The 21,217-nt window shown below is 35.4% G+C and overlaps 2 protein-coding genes across 2 annotated transcripts; one reads left to right on the plus strand and one right to left on the minus strand.

The window, feature by feature from the left end:
- The first annotated feature begins 12,821 nt into the window (after positions 1-12,821).
- On the plus strand, positions 12,822-14,228 carry LOC103960541 (CEN-like protein 1). Its single transcript, XM_048565710.1, has 5 exons — positions 12,822-12,942; positions 13,108-13,300; positions 13,422-13,483; positions 13,596-13,636; positions 13,763-14,228. The coding sequence occupies exons 1-5, from the start codon at positions 12,899-12,901 to the stop codon at positions 13,978-13,980; spliced, it is 558 nt and encodes a 185-aa protein (XP_048421667.1). The 5' UTR covers positions 12,822-12,898; the 3' UTR covers positions 13,981-14,228.
- An 832-nt stretch (positions 14,229-15,060) lies between these two features.
- On the minus strand, positions 15,061-19,108 carry LOC103960542 (E3 ubiquitin-protein ligase XBAT33). The gene is made up of 10 exons (XM_009373030.3): positions 18,932-19,108; positions 18,739-18,798; positions 18,315-18,386; positions 17,943-18,127; positions 17,427-17,587; positions 17,276-17,334; positions 17,145-17,191; positions 16,928-17,071; positions 16,648-16,739; positions 15,061-15,907 (listed from the first exon to the last, which is right to left on the minus strand). Exons 1-10 carry the CDS (start codon positions 19,106-19,108, stop codon positions 15,369-15,371), a joined length of 1,536 nt encoding a protein of 511 aa, XP_009371305.2. The 3' UTR covers positions 15,061-15,368.
- Between the last annotated feature and the right edge of the window lie 2,109 nt (positions 19,109-21,217).

A 21,217-nucleotide genomic window follows, 5' to 3' on the forward strand; every position in this document is an offset into this window, starting at 1 on the left:
CCTACTCTGTGCTACTTCATAGAATCCGGCTTTTGTCTCTTTTTAGCATATCTTTTGTATTTTCAAACGTGCAGGTGCTTCGGAAAATACGGGTTCTGTTTTTTTGCATGTCATGTGACATGTCTCCATCTTTTCCTTATTATTAGCACCATGTAATGGATGTATTTGCAATGATTGATTAGAAATAAGTACTTTGTGTAATTTTTAAGAAAAATTAATGGAAAAAGCTTGAAAACTTTGAGTTTTAACAATAAGGACAAAATAAAGGGTAAAGTGAATAGTACCATGATTGACTTTTTAGTGTAAAAATATAGTTTTTCGTTAAAGTGAACAGTATTGCGATCTTTTCGTTAAAACTCCCTAACTTTTATTGTTGTCCCATAATTACTGTTATTCTCATTAAATCGAGTGGACGAAGCTATAACATAGAATATGACCATCTTAACGATCAGATATGGTGATTGTATCAAATAAGTGTAAATACTTTAGCCAAATTCAAATTTAACAATTGTGGACAAATTAGCATTTTGTAAGATTAAGGAGCTCATATACAACTTAAAAGTTGAGGGAGCAAATTGAAAGAAGATCATAAGTTGAGAAGACAATTGATAATTGTTTCCACTTATTGTTTATTGATGGGGGTAAATTCACAATTATTTGTACCTTTGCCGCTCAACTCCATGAAAGTTCCAAGTTTACACAATGGATAAAATGTGACCCAACTTCTACTTTTTTTTCCTGCGCTTACTGAAATTTTGAAGGAATATAAAAATTGACAAATACTGACCGAAATCAAAGCGTGCTCATGCCTTGATTTTGGTCGGGGTGTTTCAAAAAGGGTTTGTAATTGATTACAATAATAACTAAGTCTTATTCTATTAAGTAATATCGGTCGAATTTGGTATCAACAATAAATTTAATTTTTTGGAAATACAAAATATTTTTGGAATACAGAAAAAAGAATTTCTGTAATTCCCAATATTGGTAAGCCCAGAAAATGGCTAAATTTACGATATTAGACAAACAGTGGTAAATAAATTGCATTGAAATCACCAAGTGGTAGAACATTTATATCTAAAAATCATCACTCTCCATTTTTTGGTTTCTAATTTTTTTTTCTTGAAGATTTCTATAAAAATGGTGAGGATCAACACTTTTTTTTTTTTTTTTTGAAACAAAGTACAATATTCATTAATTGAGAACGAAACACGTACAATTAGTTTCCATGATGGGATTCATTGCATTTAGTTTTTATAAGCAACCATGTAGAATTTTTACAAAAAATTAAGTACGACTTTGAAAATGTTTAGCAATGCATCTTAAAGAAACAAATAATAAGTTCTTCTATTGTACATATGTTTTTCTATCAAACATAATTATAACAACAATAATACTTTTGTTGTTTCAGAATTCAGAAATAGTCTTACACAGACCCTCAAATACTTTGACTTAGGTTATCATCCATATACAAACTTAATTACAATAATTTAATTATGACAATTTTCACATCAAATGACGCTGGAGTGAATTGTATAAGTCTAAAATACATGAGAGCTTGTAATTTCGTGAGGGGTGCACAACAGTTGGCATGAACGGTCCCTTTTTTCTCCAATGTAGATTGATACTCTCAATAAGCCCCCTCACTCGTGAGAATTTTCAAACCTAATACATAGACAACATCAAGTGGGTGATGTGATGAACGTGTGTCCGTTAAGCTTCACACATGCTTTGATAACATGAAAAAAATTTGAAGTTCCACAACAAACCAATTGATAATATCAAAAATAACTCAACTTACTTTTAAGTTCATGCAAAATCTTTTATCTTTTTCATATGGAATTGATTCCCAACTGTAACCTATTCCCCAAAAATTTTTCTCCTCGACGCTAGAATCATAGGTGTGCAACCTCTAAGGTGAACTGACGCGAAAAGCCCTCGAGTCGATGGTGACGGAGAGCCAGAGGACTCGGGATAGTGATATTTGATGAGACATGAGAGTTTACAGGGGGAGGGGAGGTAGAGGGGGGACTGCCCCTGCGGCTGATCTGTCCCTTCTTAGGAAGCAAACCATGAACATAAATTTTCTCTTTTTTGAGGCGCACCATGTCTCTGCCACATTTCATTTCATTTTATCCATAATCTTAACCTTAATTAGTTTGCTACTTCATATCTCAAAATTTCCTCGGTATATAAAAACATTGAGTTCCTGTTTGGCACGCCGTATAAGATACCGGATAATACTAATAATACAGAATACGATATTTGGTGTCCATTTGGATTAAATAGGCGTCGGATTAAATAATACGGGCCCACCTTTTTTATACGGTGTCTACCCTCTTCCTTATACCGTCCAAATCCACAGTATAATTTAGTCGGGCTTCTCTCGCTCCCTTCTTCCTCTCCAGACGCTCTCTCTTCCTTTCCAAACGCACTCCTCTCTCGTCTGAATCCCAGGTTCGTCTTCTCAAATTCTTCTTCTTCGTTTGCATCACAATTCGTCTTTTCATTTTTCTTATTCTTCTTCTTCTTCCTGGGCTTCTCTCGCTCTCTACTTTCTCTCCAGATGGCGGTCTCCAGATGCTCTCTCTTCCTCTCCAGAAGCTCACTCTCTTTCTCCCCTCACTCTCTCTCTCTCCTCGCCATTCGCCCCCAACTTTCTCCTCGCCTTTATCGTTACGCTGCTACTTTTTTCCAACTACCCAAAAATTGCAACTTGCCCGGTATGTCTCTTCAATTTTGAGTATAAAGTTCCAATTTTTATTTATATGGGTTCTTATTTTTGCTGTGTATGTTTAAGATTTTGCACCCACCGGGATCAAATTTTGGTGGGTTTTGTGAATTGGGCATCGAGTTTCTAATGCTTTTAGAGAAATGGGTTGTCAGTGATGTTTTGATATTTCAATAGTTGGACTTGTGTTGCTGCATGCGTTTTTTGATTTCTGGTGGGTTTAGCTAACTGGGTTGTGCGGTTAATCTGGTTGTTCTCCAACTTTCTTACGATTTAAGTGCTTTTAGGTGAAGTGCTTCCTGTGCCTATTTGTTCTGTCTTAGCACTTAGTAGATCAGAGGTATGAAATTTGATAGTATTTTGTGTTAATTTTTTATTGAACTTGAAGAATGAGGAATGCATTTGTGAAATTTGATACTATTTTTCTTTTTGTTATTTGAAAATTTGTGTGGTTTTCAAAAGGTATAAATATGAGAAAAGTTCAACAAACAAACAAAGATTTGTCAAATTGTTTTTTCCCTTGTCCTATCCGGTTCAGTACCAAACACAGTATAAATAATACTGTCATTAGTCTGATACTACACCAAACGCCTGACTAAGTTAGGCAGTACTATCCGGTGACTATTTATCATATCCGACAAAAATAGGTAGTACAGTCCGAGCTGTCAAACGAGGCCTGATTGTCGACGTTTATGAAGTCATTAGATCATATTCAACGGTTGTTAGTCATTAATATTAAACCTGTACTAATCAAACCGACGATCATCAATATTAAACCAGTTAATCAAACCAACGATCAATTGCGCTATGATACTCGGCGACTGCACTAAAAAATTATTCACAGCTTCAACAAAAGAAAAACACAATAGTATAGGGGCGTGGAATGTTGAAAAAAAAGTATAAAGATTTGAATAATTCTAGCAACCAAATGAAATTAAAAAGAAAAGAAGGTAGGGAGGGTATCAGTTTGTGTTTTTTGTCTACTGAAGAAAGCTGATATGGGCAGAAAGCTTTTACACAAAGGACGGGGGCATCTGCCTTGTCCTATTGAAGCTGTATGGCATGAGTTGGTGGCGGTGGCGGTGGTCGTGCCAGTGCTAGTGCCAGTGGCCCAACAGAGAACAGATTTCAGGCAAAATTTTCAGGGATCTTATATCACCTGTGAAGATCTTCTGCCACCAAAAGTAGTATCAAACATTTGATCCCCTTTTTCTTTTGGACCAAAAAATTCAAAGCCAAAATTCCCAATAATATAAGAAAACGGATAGATGGCTCATCCTTGATTGCCTATAAATTAGATTTTTTTAACATGACTTAGGGATTCGACGTGAAAATGGAGTGGCGGCTGTTGATTACCTAACCTCTATCTGGCCTTAAAATCGGCAGCGTAAGATAAACTTACACAAGCAGAGTTAGATTTTAATATATATGCTAAAAAATTTCACTTTGTAGTTGTAATGAGACATTTTGATATATGTTGTAAAGGAAGCTAAGGTTACATCATAAAACAATTGGCAATATGCGGAATAGACTAATTTACTTATAAGCTTATGCAAGGCTTCTCGTCAATATGAGATTCATCTCAATAATTTGAAATCGTGACTAGTAGTTAATGAGGAATTGCTCATTGTATGTTTAAGCCAAGCAGTGTCCCACAATTTAGACTAGGTAAGTGACTTTCGTACTCATTTACTCCCGCTATACACCGTTACTCATTTCTGTTTTGCAAATTGATTAAATCAAAGTGAAGTTAAAAGACAAAAATAAACGAAGTTGTAACTAAGAAAGAAAGTGCCTGTCGAAATCATTTTATTTAAAACGTTTTATCATTCTTTTGTCAAATTTAAAACTTCTTGTTAAATAGTTTAGTTAATGATTAGAAGCGGCAGAAGCTGAGAGGAACAATACATCACATATATTGCATGAAAATTGAAACCCTAGCTAGGGTTCTTAAGAAAGTAAGCAAGCCATTAATGGCAGCAACAAGTGAAGGAAAGTTTCGCGATGACCACATGCCTAGTCTGCAGTGCACTAGTCCATTGAACAAGAACAGTAATCAGAAGAGCTGAAGCGTTCACGTTTCGAGAGAGCTGATTTAGATTAGAAGAAGGAACAAGAAGACGGATTTGTTGCTAGATTTTGGGAAAAATTAAGGGTTGGGATTGATGGGAAAAAAAGAGGAGAAAAGCTTGTTTTGGTTTGCGTGAAGGAATTCCAAAAATGGAAGATTTAGAAAGATTTCTGAAGTGACTCTGCGTGAGAAAAGCAGAAGCAGGTGAGAAACATCAACATGCATGGCTTTGCAATTTGGCATCATTTTATGTGCAAAAGCAGAGTGACTGGCCGTGCTTCTGCTAAAAGCTGCTTTTTCCCCAGCTGATGAGATGAGTCCTTACGTATCTGTGACTGTGAGACAACCGCAGAATAATTGATTCCCTCGAGTGGTTTTGGTTTTGGATGATGGATTGATGGTAGACTTTGATTTCTCACGGTGTGTTTCCGATGTCATGTTATTAGATGGTAGGTACATGTTTAAATTCGTATTATTGATGAGACAAGATTTCACTATTTTTCATGGGCCAAGAAATTAGGCCATGCACATCCAAGTTGGCTGCCCATTGAACCGCGCCAAAATCCTTTGTCAATGGACCAATTCGGCTCAACTTGTTCAAATTGGACTTTATAGGGAAACTATTAAATACTTTAATTCGAGTTGCAATTTCTTACCATGGAAAATATTGTAGCAACGAGTCGCATAAAGTAACAATTGCTGTAATTTTCCACCTACCTACTCAGTCGGGTAAGTTCGAAATAAGGAAAAATGTATGGGAGTATATTTCCGGTGTGTTTTGATCGGTGCCGGCTTTGAGGGAGAGCAACTTGTGCCTGATGTATGGTTAGATTAATTAACTTTGCGATTTGATTACTTTGTTTCTTGTTTGGACTGAGAGAATGGAGTGGGAGATAAAGAGATTAAGAAAAGAATATGTAGATTTTCTGTTTCAAATTTTTATATCATTTGTTGTTAAAGATCTGCTTTTGGATTTAGTGTATTACTATATTATTCATCGTTTTGTTTTGTTTCATGACTTCTTTTAAATGTTTACTATTAATTTTGTTTATCGATCACATAAGATAATTTTTTATTGTTTTACTACAGTTTGGTAAGATTATATAATAAGATACGAGAACAAAAAGACCGTTGATAATTTAAGGATAAAATCCGTAAAATTTCAAAGACGATCCTGATTTTGATGATCTCGTTGTATTTGGGACATTGATGTTTTTCATTTGGACAGAGAATTCAATTCCTCAAACACAACTCAAGATAAAAACAACGGTGAAAAACCGGATACCCTCAAACAAGGCCAATGGGATTCTATTCTTTCGTTTGTTCTACAGAATGCACACACTGATTCAAAGTCCAAGAAACAGACGCGTGGACGTAGTTGACCAGAAAAGTGAAGCTGCCCAAAAAGATGAGAAACGTGTCGAATGTGGAGGAAAAGAAGTCTCGCAGATTTGCCCGTAATTGAAGGTGATGATCGGATAAGACTGTGAGTGAGGAAGACAGCAGTCAATTGCAGGAATAAAATGGAAAATATGGAAAGGTTTTTGACGGTTTCTAATCGAAAGAGGTGTCAAGTTTGGAATGGTTAATTCCCCATTCAATGATTCGTAGACCATCCGGCAAAGTGCTTGCATCCTCTCAAATTCCTTTGGTTTTTGTCTTTTGAGACCTTTCACATTTAAATATTTGTGCTCAAAGGAGGACACATCTTTCATATGTCAAAACATCAATATCGATAAAAATATCTTGGTAGAAATATTCTTGGATGCTCAATATCAATGTTGATACCGGTTTCCTTCGATGTAAATTTGTTAAAAAACATGAAAATTAAATTAGAATTCCTTACAATTTTTCTATATCATTTAGATTAAACATTTGTGATTTTTTAAAATTTGATTAAAGTGTTTTGACCAATAGTCATCTCTATTTTTAAAATTAAAATAATTTTTAAATCTATTATTTTATCTGCATGATGCACTTTTTCTTATTTAGTGGACATATTAGTAATTAAACTATATTTTCTCTTCTTCCAAATATGTTTTCAATCACAGTTTTTTTTTTTTTTTTTGTTATGCAAACATTTAATATTATTTCTTTTTCCAAATGGTTTTTTCTTTTTCATTGGTGATCAACATAAAGCTCCGTGTAATTTTTTCAAATTTTTAGTGAAATTATAATTTTTTTGCTGTTTTTTTTAAGTATAGTTGTTGACAAATTATTATTAGGTACAATACATTACGTATATATTATCTACAAGTACATTTGAATTTACAGAAATCATTAATTGGTGCGTTTATTTGCAATTTTGGTACGTTTGATTTGATACATATTGTTAATATTGGTACATTATTTTTATTTTGTACACATTGTGTATTGGTACGTTTATATTATTCTCAATCCTATTTTCTCTCATCGTACTAAAAGAAAAACTTATTTTGGTACGTTTGATTTTGGGGGATTTAAAATTATTTTAAACTATTTTGGAAAGAAATTATCTTAAATCGTAGATAATTATTGCTAAATTGTAGCATTATTGTGAAAATAAATTGAATCTAACCAATTTTTTTTTTTTTTTTTTTACAGTTATCTCTAACGTAGGAGAGCATAATCAAAATACTAGATTATAAGAAATGTATTACAATATAATGTGCATATAGCACCATAATTATGACAAAAAAAGTTTAATCAAATTACTAAAAAGTATAGATGTTTGATCTAGAAAATTCAAAACTGAGGCGCCTATATCAAAAGATCCCAAATTTAAAATGAAACTTTAGAGAATAGCAAAAACTGATTTAGACAAGTCACTCAGTACTATAGTCTAATGGTATTCATCTTCACTTGTAAGTGAGAGTTTTAAGTTCGAACGCTGCATGCAACTAAGTTTTAGTCACCATCTTCCAATAAACGCTTGACATGTCCAGTGAATAGTATATCGACACGTGTTGAACTGGTGAGAGGACCTGACAGCAGCAGCCAAAGGTATAGAATTTGGAAAGGGGCCCGGTTCCCTCATATCTGGTGAGCATATGCGCAACCGAAAGTGAAGGCATTCGAGAGATGAGAGTACAGCAGCTGCATTGTTGAACATCCCATGCGGGCCATACCGTTGGTCGCCAGAGATTCTCAATTCATAGGCTCTTCTCTAGTTCCCTTCCATTCAGACTTTTTTGGTTGAATGGTTTCATTTGTTATTTCTATTAATTAATGAAATTCTCTTTGTCAACCAAAAGATGATGAAAAGATAAATTAATTTTTTATCACTAAAAAAAAAATGATGGACAATATTGTAATTTCTTAGGTCCAAATTTTACTGTTTTTTATTGAAGCTTCACTTATAGGTGATGTTAAATACCTCTAATATTAAAAAAAAAAAAACCAAATACAAAAACCTCCCACTCCCCTCCCCCACATTCTCTCTCTCTCTCTCTCTCTCTCTCTCTCTCTCTCTCTCTTTCTCACATTTTCTAAAAAAATGTGATCATACACACAAAATGTGTATGCGAATACTAGTTTAAAATTAAGAAAATTGTTTATCGAAAAAAAAAAAGATGGTGCTGTAGAATTATGAATGTATAATATCTTAATTTGTGTTATATGTGTGGAATAAACATTTTTTGTCAGGTGCAAAACTTTCTTTTTAATCAAATGAAATAAAAATTAGACAATATTAGCTATTTGGTCATAGTCGCGTGCCTACTTTCCCCCGAATGGGTAAAAGACCATTCCACTTAGAAATCTTTCGTCCGTCCCTACTCCCCCAATTTTATTCATAATAAATGAAAGTAAAATGAGCAGAATAATCTTGTTCCCGCTTATAACATTACTAACTTCTTGCCACACATGTGTGACAAGTTACTCTTTTACATGTTATTCTTTACTTGTAATTTTTATTCTTTTTATATTTGTTTAAAATATTTTTATTTAAAAAATTAATGAACTAAAAGAAAAAAAAACTGTCCACTTGCGTGGGTAATTTTTTCTGTTAGTCTGGATTGTTTTTCAAATTATGTTGTTTTATTTTAAAATCCTAACTAAAAAAAAGATATTTTTAAAATTGAGAATGATTCATCATTTTTTCCTTCAGGCTTTATATAGATATAGATATACATTTTTATCCTGAGAATATATAAACCAATTATTTTCCATGCCAGACCACCTTATTCCTAAATCAATCCGATTAAGATAAATTTCCCAATATTTACAGCCAGAATGTATGAATGATATAGGAAGTGATGTCATGTCAAAATCCATGCATTGTTGGAGTTTGACAATCGTGTTTCTCGAGATCGATACCCTTCCACCTTTGAAGCTCTATGCGTGACGCAACATCTCAAGAGATTAATTGGTGGATCTCATATGTTAATTTCTAGGTAAAACCCACCGTTTTCTTCTAAAAATTAAAGTTAATCTCATTGCTTAATATTTTAAATTTGATTAGAAATTAAAGTTTTGTAGAGAAGTATTTTTTTATTTTTTTTATATCTGCAGTATGTTGCTGTTACAAATAATAAAGTGATTTCAACATTTTTTTTCTTCTCATTTCACGCACCTTTTTTTATTTTTTAAACCATTAGATTTAATAAATGAAACTAAAATCAAGAGACATAATTAAGAGGATGAGTGCATAAGTAAAAACAAGAGTGTGGAAATCACTCTTCTTAAAATAACACTATTTTAACAAGCTCGTGGAGTTTGTTTAAGTGATCGAGTAGAGTAGGAATATGCATGGTAAATGTGATTATAGTTTATTTCTTCAAGTGTCCAGAAGATAATGTTATGCCGGTTCTCCATCATACAGGACCGGCCCTTAGGGTAGTTTTTCTATATATTCTGTGGATATAATATAAATTAATAAGTAAGCCAAATTTAGCGAATGAGTTGTTGGCATGGTTGAAATAGAGTGTGTTTGCAGTTTGAAACTAGGTGGTGTTGCTTTACTTTGATTTTTCTTTTTCAAATTATATGCATACAAAATAAAAGGTCCAACTTGAACTCAAAACCAGCATATCCAAATATAATTAGGAAGGCCAAATACTTTAGGAAACGTGTTTTTTTTTTTTTTTTTTGTCTTTCCTACATCCAATAACAATTATGTGTTTCCCGAAGGATTAGCTACGTTATAGATTGAAAAGAATTAACATATAACAATTAGGTGTTTCTCGATATATGCCCAATCGCTTTCTCTCTTCATTTTCGCAAAAAAAAAACGAACAAACAAACTACTGCTCTTCGATTCGTCTTCACAAAACTGACAACCCGAATAAATTCTCCTGGAAAAAAATATTGGGGCTCTTCTTGGGTAATTCAGTGTTTCAGAATTTCCATCCTTGCAACAAAATAGGTTTGTTTGATTCTTTATCTTGATTGTTTGCCTCTACTTTGTTTATAAATGGGTGGAATTTGAGTTTTAGTTTGTTTCTTTGTCAATTTGTTGTTTGCTAATGTAAGGAACATTATAAATTTGGGGGTATGTATATATCAACAAGAACTCTATAAAGGTATATATGCTAATGAAGTACTGTTGGCTTATTTGAGTTTAGTTTTTTGTGTACTCTTTCATATTGGGATGTGTTGAACTATCTGAGACAAATGAATCATTCAATGGAAGTGTTGAATTATTTGAGACAAATGGATGGTTGTGGTGCGAATGCATGGGTTGCTTAGAGACTTTTGTTAACCTTACCACTTACAAGTGCTTATGCAAAGAAGTTTTTCAAAATTAAAGTTGAACAAATCTTACCTTTGATCAAGTATGTCACAAGAAAGATTGAATGGGTTAGCTATTTTATCAATTGAAAAAGAATTGGTTGAAAAATTAGATTATTTAAACTTAATCAAGTATATTTGCGTTTTGACGGAAAAAAAAAATCAAGCATATTTGCGTCTAAAAACACCAGACGTGTAATATTTAAGTAATGTGTGTATATAACACTTCTCCAGGCTTGTTGATTAAGAGGCTAGAGATGAGTGTACTTATAGTGAAAGTGGCTCGACTATTTGAATGCCGAACTGTGAAGGGCACCTATGAGTAACTCATCATAGAACACCTCACTTTGCTGGGGAAGTGTCTTCTTTAGGCAAACGAATCGAAGACCCTTCACCAGCTAAGACTTGAAATAGATAACCAACCGAACTGGAAGTAGTGTAGTTTAACCAAACTAAAGGTACTCCTAGACCGAGTGATTTCACGGCTCCAATGATGAGTGATTCCATATGTGTTGAGTTTGTTAACAGAGGGGTATTTTCCTAGAGCATAAGGAGGTTTCCTATAAAGCGTTTATTTATGCGTTGAATTGAAGGTCATCCCAACGTTGCAAAACCACTTATATTCATGCCTTGCTTGAAAAGTTCCAGTACCAATTCGAATTCCATCATACTATTAGAACTCTTTCACTGCTCAAGCTTGTGCAAAGTGTTAATCATTATCACTTCTCGACCATTACCAAACCACCACACATGCTAGTCATCGTCCCATCTTTATATAATGATTATTTAGATCAAGAATTTATCTCACAAATAATGATATGGATTTGGTGTTGATAACTTGACCATTCTTTGGTGGTGATCATTATCCTTTGAGAAGCCTAACAATCCATGACACTGCATGCTGGCTACCAAGACCACATGGAAATTTGTTGGAATTGCATCCCTAATAATAGACCACACATGGATAAACACATGAATAAAGCTATCATCCCATTTGTTGATAACACCATCTAGACATTGGCTCAAGATAACCTCCGGAGTAATCATAATAATATCCACACACACAAAAAAAATCTTAACAGTTCTTCCATCCAACAGTTAGAATTTTTGTTCATTCAATGGCCTCGATTGCACGAGATCAATGGTATAATATTAGGTTCTAACAATTTTAAAATCCTAATTAGAGAAGAATATTTTAGAATTGAGAATGATCCATCATTTTTGCCTTCCAAGTTTATATATAAATAGTTATAGATACACATTTTTATCCTGAGAATATATATGCCAATTATTTTCCATGCCAGTCAACCTTGTTCCTAAATCAACACGATTAAGATATAATTTCCCAGCATTTACAGCCGGAATACATGAATAACAGGAAGTGATGTCATGTCAAACTCTAGGGTTCAATGTTCTGTATAGGTTTTTACTAAAGAAATTGATATCATGCATTGTGGGAATTTGACAATCGTGTTTCTCTAGATCGATACCTTCCCACCTTTGAAGCTCTATGCGTGACGCAACATCTCAAGAGACTAATTGGTGGATGTCAAATGTTTAATTTCTAGGGTAAAATCCATCATTTTCTTCTAAAAATTAAAATTAAAATTCATCTAATCTCCTTGCTTAAAACTTTGAATTTGTATATAAATCAAAGTTTTGTAGAGAAGTATTTTTTTCCTATCTGCAGCTGCATGTTACTGTTACAAATAAGGAAGTGATTTCAACATTTTTTTATTCATTTCATGCAAATTTTTTTTAGTTATTGAATTGAATAAATGAATATACGATCAACATACAAAATTAAGAGAATGAGTGTATAAAGTAAAAAGAGAAAGAGTATGAAAATCACTCCTTAAAATAAAGCTATTTTAATTAACTCTTGGAGTTTGTTTAAACGATTGAGTACAGTAAAAATATGCATGATAAGTATAATTATGGTGGTCTCGGAAATAGCATTGTGGCTCTCCATCAAGCTAAATTATAACACTTTTTCCAGACCTGCTGATAAGAGAATTATTTCCTTTCTAATGTTGGAAAGAAAGCCTGTGTGCACGTGGAGAATTATTAAGCACCTCTAAAAGATGAATTCCCATTTTCCCAAGATATTGTTTTTATAAGTAGAAAAAGTTATATTCTTCATTCTCGTTTACCCAATAAGGCAATGACATTAGATTCTACAGAGAGATACCAATATATCTTTATGCTTTTCAGAGGGATCTCTTTGCTCAAACTCAGCAAAGTAAGGACTCATCCTTCTTTTAGTGGCTTCTCACCACATCCAAAAGATAACTCGAATTTGAAATCTTACTTTAAATGTCCTTTCCCCAAATAGTAATTTTAATACAACGATATGGGAGGGGGAGAGTTGAACTTGGAACATTGGGTAAATGCTTTTAGTCAACTTATCTACAAACTTCTTATTCCCTGAATGGTAATTAATTGAGTAATATTATTAATTTATGCTTTCTGGGCCTTTTTTGTGCCTATAAAAGCCAACATAGTCTCACTTCCAGTATACTGCATAATCAACTTTCAAGCACAAAGATATATAACATTTCTTCAACACTCTCTCACTCCATTTCTTTTGTATGTCAAGGATGATGGAGCCATTAACTCTTGGAAGAGTGATAGGAGAGGTTGTGGACATCTTCACCCCAACTGTGAACCTGAATGTAGTTTACAACCCAAACAGACAAGTTGCTAATGGACATGAGCTCATGCCTTCTGTCATTGCTGCTAAACCTCGCGTCGAGATCGGAGGTGAAGATATGAGGATTGCTTATACCTTAGTAAGTTAATTTCACCAATACTTTGTGATTACTTATTTGCTACATGAAGATAATATGATACATTGATAGTACTACTGTTATATAACCAACTTTTGTTTTCGGATGATTGCTGCTGATGAAGATAATGACAGACCCAGATTTTCCAAGCCCCAGCGAACCATACCTGAGAGAACATCTCCACTGGTTTGTATATATTTTACTTGTCACACAAACTCAAATGCTACAGTTTTAGAGATTGTACCTTAATTATTCATTTCAATAATTTAACTTTCACTAAACTATATATATATTTCAGGATGGTCACAGACATTCCTGGCACCACTGATGTCTCATTTGGTAAGTAATTAACTAGTCATTGCAGACAATACAGTGATACACACACACACACACACAAAAGATTAGGGCTAAACGAAGATTTGTTCTTAGCTAAATATGAGATTTTGGGTTTTATATGATTAACAGGAAAAGAGATTGTCGAGTATGAAATTCCACGGCCGGTCGTAGGCATTCACAGGTACGTATTCCTGCTATTCAAGCAGAGAGGAAGACAAACAGTGAGAGCTCCAGCTTCCAGAGACAATTTCAATACCAGGATATTCTCGCAGGAGAATGGTCTCGGGCTGCCTGTGGCTGCCGTCTACTTCAATGCGCAACGGGCAACTGCAGCTAGAAGAAGATGATGATAAATAGGTACTGGATTAACATCAATAAAATTTAAAATATCATAAAAAGATTGAAGTTTTGTATCTCCTGCTGTGCTGGTCTTCCCTAAAGCGTGGAGAGAGAGAGATTATGCAACTATGCATATGATCGTACGTACTAGGGTTTGTTATTATGTACGTACGTTGGCAACCGTTTATTTTGTTGTACCAGGTATTTGGGACAGTGGTAGGTCCCATCGGTCGCTTCTTTTATTTTCTGTTGATTGTTGTTTTGGTGATGCGGTTCATGTAGCTAGGCCTCATGGCTAAGTTACGTGTCACCGTGCTATTGCAACGTGGCATTCGTATCTGAGAATATAATTCTTCCAGCGTTACTTAAAACCATCCCATCATGCGAAAGAGAATGCTGATTTGAACATGACCAAGTTGTTTAAACACAAAATAAGGACAACTCAAAGAGAGTGTCTAAAACATCCAAGCAAAACCTCAATTCTGCATGATAAATTACATTAAAAACGCATATAGCAACACACAAGTAAAAAAAGAAACCTATATTTGAAAAAGTAAAACAGTCACCTCCGTTGTCACAAAGCTATCACTGCCTAGAATAAGGATCAACGAATCAAATGAATAAACAGAAAATGAGGGTAGACAAGCCACCCGAGCTACGAACACTCCCTCATCATACCAAAATAGTGTGAATTGCTCTTTAAAAGCTACAAACCACCAAAGTGTCACCGGAAGAGGTCCTTGGAGGAGACACCTGATGAGCTGAGAAGCAGGGACAAATGGTTGAGGATTTATGGTGAGGAACGATATTTAGAGACGAAAAAGTTATAAAGGCCTTATCCGGACAAGCTTAGATCAAACTGAGACAACCCTTAGATAACACTGAGACACAAAAAACTCATAGCAATGGCATCCGTGAGCTATAGGGCCATAAAAATGTAAGGAAAAGGGAGGAAAGATTGGGGAAGGAAAAGAGAAAAATTGCAATATTTAGATTAGTTATATTAGAACATCGCTATAATGCGAAAGAGCAAGAGTGCACTAATTTCACTTGCACTGTCGTTGTTTGGTGCACAATCTCTCAAGAAATGTAGTGAAACGAATTTTTTCTTTTCTTTTCTTTGTTCACATTCAATTACAATCAATGTATATTCCAAACATACAAATTTTACAGCCGCCGGAAATACCATAAGAGAACATTACACTGTGATGCCAATACCGAGATCCACCATGTAGCCAGCCGAACAAAAACAGGAGGCAAATGCGGGTTTGCTTAATTTCATACACTCCACGGCCAGAAGGGATCAAACATACAGCACCCCACAACGCTGATGTAAAATAAAAAATTCCTTTTTGACTGGGACACATGAGAAGGCACGCCATCGCCATCAAACTCGTTAAGCATTTATTTCAGCATTGCACTGATGCTCCCTGGTGCAGCTTCTTCTGCTCCAAAACATGCTTGAACATGTTTTTCCAAGTCTCGGCCCTTCCATCTTATCCTGGTCTGTTGGTGTTGCTTGGGGATGTCTGGGCAATTCATCTTCGGTTTCTACCTCCCGGGATTCAAATGGTGGGCATGGACCATCATTGCAGGTGCACAAAGGAATGGTGACAGAAGGAAACGGACTGCAGGTGACTGCACAGAGCATATCTGAAGAAACTGAAGCCACACGGTTCTTTCGGATCTCTGGTGCACAAGCTGGAGATAGACGCTCTGGGTCACGAGGATGAAGCATACAAGGGGTACAAAGGCCAAGTGACATCTGTAGTCTATTTTCCTTTGCCGGGGAGCCAGGCAATTTGGCAAAGGAGATGATTCCATGCCTACAAAATGGGCACGGAATGGACCCAGGTGGGCCCACCGTTTCCGAAGGTATGTTGCTTGTTGAGCAAAGATATAGTGCGCATCTTACACAAAGCTCATGCTTACAGCCTGAAGGTACAAGTAAACGAAGGATGAGTATAATCTTGTACATAAGATAACTGAATTTCTATAATGTAGACACTTAACATAACAGCGGTTGAACACGATAATGGAATAACTCATAAGATTTCAATGTTAATCGAAGAGATATACAATATTTTAAAGGATGGCATATCACTATTAGAAAGAGAAAAAAAAAAAAAAAAAGTCATAGGGTTTTTATGAAATATCAAGCTCACCCATTAAGTAAGCAATGTATCACCACAAACTACATAATGCATATATACATGACTTTATCCCGAGTTGGCATTTCTTATTTTCAATATATTACTGGAATGCCTCATTTGTATTTATGCACATACTGGTTGAAAATATTGGGTTCTATGAATTTAAGACTGGGAGCATGAGAGGCCAAGAAACCATTTTGCCTCTTATCCGGTTCGTAACTTGGTAAAATCCTGCCCACCCATCTAAGACAATATTAAAACAAACAAATAGGACCAATGAATTAAACATGCAATCAGAATTATTATCGTGGTAACACCAGAAGGCTTTTACTCCAGTTAAATGAATCAAATCTAATGTCCTCCCAAGACTATTAAGGACCTCGGGAAAGGATTATCAGTAAGCAACTACAATAGTTATAGGACTAGCTAACAATGTTAGCATTCGGCTATACTATGGGAAAAGGTAGTTTGTAAAGTATCAGGAAAGCATAAGACATGAAAAATAACCACTGCGGGACAAACCTTCTGCCGCCACCAAACATGGTCTTTCCAGACAGACAGCACAAGTATCTGCATCGTCCGCTGATGTTGTCACAGACTTAAATCCACATTCCCTGCAGTAAATTCCAAGGAACTTGAGTCTATGTGGTGACACTGATACACTCATTAAAATTTTCCTAAGGATTTTAATGTGTCCATGAGTATGTGGCATCCTTTGCGTGAAACTCTCGACACCAAGCACTGGACATCCAGAAACTTGGTAAGTGTTAGTATCCATAGATGTACTTGGTTCAAGAGTTACCTTGCTATGTTCATTATGCTCATGAGAGGCAAAGATAGGTAACTTGATAGGGGGAACGCTGGTATTGATGAGTCAGAATTGGGTGCTAGAAGTGGTTCAAGCCAGCCGCGCCCCCACATTCGGGCAACATCAACTGGAAGCCACCTGAAAAAATATACTTCACATTAATCATTTAATAGTAACAGAACATTAATTGTTAAAACCAAAAGACCCATACCCATTGCAGTTTAAAGTCATCTTGCTGGCACCTCTTGCAAGGAGGATCTAAAAAATACGGACACCATCAGTTTAAATCCAAGAGAGAGAGAGAAACTAATTTACAAGCTGTCAAAACTAACAAGTTCTTGCCTGACAGCACTTTAAGTTACCCCCACAAGCAGCATAATGCAGTGGAGAACTTCCAGCACCTACAAAGAATAAACTTCCACTTCAGTTTGAAGCAGGATGGGAAAGCAACATTCCTTCGGTTAACATACTAGTTACTAAACAAAAAGCAAACCTATCAAATCCATAGAAGTCCCGTAATGAAACGTCACAGCAGACACATTTGCTTGAAGATCAAGTAGGAGTTGTACACAACCAAAAGATCCATTCAATGCAGCCATATGGAGAGCAGTAATACCACAATCTGCTACCTTATTTACAAGTTTGGATAGAGCACTGCACTGGAATAGAATGAATAAATAGCAAGAAAGATATGTGTAGATCAAATGCTTCTGTACAATCTAAAAGCATAACCTATCCGATAACGGTTTGTTCAAAACCTAAACAAATATAAATGTCTTGGCGATATAACACCAGCAAAAATTTGAATGGGCTAAACAGAGTTTGCATCTATTTACATAGTGCACGGAAAACTTCATGCAGAAAATGAATTTAGTGACTTAGCCACTTTGAATCTGTAGAAATGGAAAGCAATCCCACATCGCTACTCTTTTCATTATTGCTCCAATCGTGGGAGAATTTACATTCATAAAAATCTCCTTGACAAATAAAACAGAAGCTACCCAAATACCTTTGCTCATTTTTGTTCACGACCTTTGCACTATCACCTCTGTCGCACTCTGTCTGAGCAGTTAGAGATTCATAGGGAGCACTTGGAACAAAGTCAGCCACGACAAGTCTTATACATCTTACATGCCCATTTATAGCAGCAAAATGAAGAGCAGTCCTACCAGTAAGATAGTCTGCTCTTGTGACCTAGTATAAAGAAAAATACTATGATTAAATATTGTGTGTTCGAATCAATATTTTTTTCTAAGTGGAAAAAAAAACTACAGTATTTCAAAGCATAACTGATGTATCTAGCTTCACTATGAAAGATTCATTACTCAAATATTACAATCCAGTTAAATAGCAATAAAAATACAATGAGACAATCAATTACATTGGATCTGAAGAGCAAGAGGGTCTGTACAACTTCCCAATGTCCATATCGGCATGCTTGCATCAATGCTGTCTTTAAAGTTAAACACAGAAATCAAATAACTTAATCAACATTCGTATCAAACACAGAACAACAATTTCGTTGAACATAAAGGAAAATATACCAGCTGCATTTCCCTAACTACATCCGCTAGAATGAAATCTATGGCCCTTAAGCATGAAATTAGTTCAATCCCCTCGTGAGCTTCAATTTTTTCGATAAGAGGGTTCGATTTATGCGACAAAGCAAACAAATCACTAAACTTTCTAACCAGATCAATACCCAAATGCCAAAATTTACTCTAATGGGGATTCTGAAACACAAATTAAATTACTGTCTGACAAACAATCATAATCTAGATGAGAAAAAGCACCAACTTTCGTACCTGCCCGCAGTAATTCCTGGAATTGGCATCAGCTCCATTCTCCAGCAGCAAAGAAACAATCTGAATCAAACCCAGAAAAGAAAACCCACAACAAAAATCGAAAATCCGATCAAAAAGAACAATCCCAATCTAAAAAATTGAAAACAAGAACCAACCCAGAAAAGAAAAGGGGAAGAGAGGACGGACAAAGCACCTCGTTGTGGCCTTTAGCGGCGGCGAAATGGAGAGGGGAGTTAAGGCCGCCGAAGGTGGAGTATTTGGAGAGGCAGGGATTGCAATCCAAGAGCATTTTGGCCTCGATTACATCCCCGTCTCTCGCCGCCGAAACCAGCCGTTCGCCGGAGGCGGAGCAACCGAATGAATTGCCCATTTCCTTCCTCTCTCCCTCTCTCTCTACCCCCGTCCCGCTTTCTCTGTCTCTACCTATAAATACGAAAGCTTGTGGAATTTGGAAAATAAATTGAAAAAGAAAAGGATAATTTAGGTCCACCGTCGTGGAAGGCTTACAGCCTAAATATGACAGAAAAAGGGAGTGAGGTCGAAGAATGACAAATGGGATAAGAAAATGGAGGATTTTTGGATTTGGGGGTTTGACTTTGTCGGGCAGGAGCGTGCTGGTTTTTGACAGACAGTGGAGAAGAGGGATCAGGATCCTCACCTGATCAAGGATAAGGATCCTCATGATCAAAGAGTGTGGAGCGTTGGATAAAAATTCAACGGTTATAATTATTATAACTTTAAAATGACCCCCTAACTGAAAAATATAATAATGCGATTTTATTTTTAATAATTTTATTTTCAATCTAGTAGTCAACAACGAGCCGAATCTCTTCCATCAATGCCACTGGATAAAGTGATCTGACCTTTGAAATTTTATCCAACGGTCCACCTGTTTTGAAATTTCATCCAACGGGTCAAAACAGGTGGCCATTAGATGAAATTTCAAATGCTCGAATCACTTGATCCGGTGACCTTAGTGAAAGAGATCTGAAGATGATCTATTCTAGTCAACAACGGTTGTCGTTTATGAGATTTAGATCCATAATTTCCTCTGATAGAGTGGAGATTGTGTTCCATAAGTATCTACATATCCTTTTTTTATTACTCACACACTATTTTTAATTTTTAGCCCTCGGATCAAGTAAATTGAAGAAGATCAATGAAAAAAAATTAACAAGAATGTGTGGAAGGTAAAATAGATGTGTGAATAGCATTATCAATGATATCATACATTATTACTAATAAAAGTGAACTCGTCAATCTAATGATTAAAAATGTTTGAATACGAATTCGTGCTTTTTTTTTCTTTTTTTTTTTTCTGTTCTGTTCGATTAGGATCCACTTTCCAAAATGTTTCCAATTCCAAGGAGAATTCGCAAACTCCATTTGCATCGAGAATGGAATGAAGTTTTCCCGTAAAACTTTATTTCACTCGATTCATGACTCTCTTAACGTTAGCGTGATTCAATTTGAGCAACGAATCCTAACGTAATACATATTTATAATGAAAATTGAGTGGAAACATGAGTCGGTTTTTACAATAAGAAAAGTATTTCCCCTTTCAAGTTGGCAATATCATGATTTTTATAAAAAGAAAATTACTTCCAAACAACTATTTAATGCTTAAAATTCCCACAATTTGGATTAGATGACAATTCACCAAACCAGCAATGTACGCGATACATCCATGTATTTTAGGATTTTTGAACAAAGTAAGTGGCAGAAGAGATCAGGTGGTCCGTAGACCACGATAATCATGTGTGCAGAACGCGACCAAAAAGAGAAAGTGAACGCACAGCCGATCATCATGCCAACTAGATGATTTTTTGCAGAAAACGGACACGTGGGATATACTCAGTCGCCGACGACTGCCAATGATGTCATTAAAAATCGATCATCGGAGATCGGACGGTTGAGGAATGGGGATCACTCACACTACTTAAAGAGGGTGGGGGCCCGCTTTCACGTGAGAAAGGTTTGAGTGCAAGACTAGAAGATTTTTCTCATCGATTAAAGTACACCTATACGCAAAGAATTAGGTGAAAGTTTAGCGTGGCTGTGGGCCTGTTAGGGCTGTGGGTCTTTATATCTGAAAAAGAACTTGCATGACACAGGTACATTATCATGCGTTGTATCCTAATCCAATGCTACGATTAGAGCAGTTCAAGAGTGGAAACCCTCCTTCTAGGTAATACACTATGTTATCCACCTAGTGAATAGTAACTACCTTTTGTATCTCTACCGTTGCACTTCAATAGCCCTGGCAATAGGCAATAAAATATTAGTATTTTTTGTATTTATAAAATAATACAAAATAATTTTATTTGTAATTTCATATTGGAATTTTTAATCGTTCTCGTTGCGCCACGTGTCATTATCTGAAAAGTTATAAAATAATACGAAATAATTTTATTTGTAATTTCGGACCGACAGATTTTTAATCGTTCTCGTTGCGCCACGTGTCGTAACCCGAAAAAGA

Source organism: the organism of the source record quoted next, unplaced genomic scaffold (genome assembly GCF_019419815.1).
Source record: "Pyrus x bretschneideri cultivar Hongxiangsu unplaced genomic scaffold, Pyrus_bretschneideri_v1 Contig4, whole genome shotgun sequence".
NCBI lineage: Eukaryota > Viridiplantae > Streptophyta > Magnoliopsida > Rosales > Rosaceae > Pyrus > Pyrus x bretschneideri.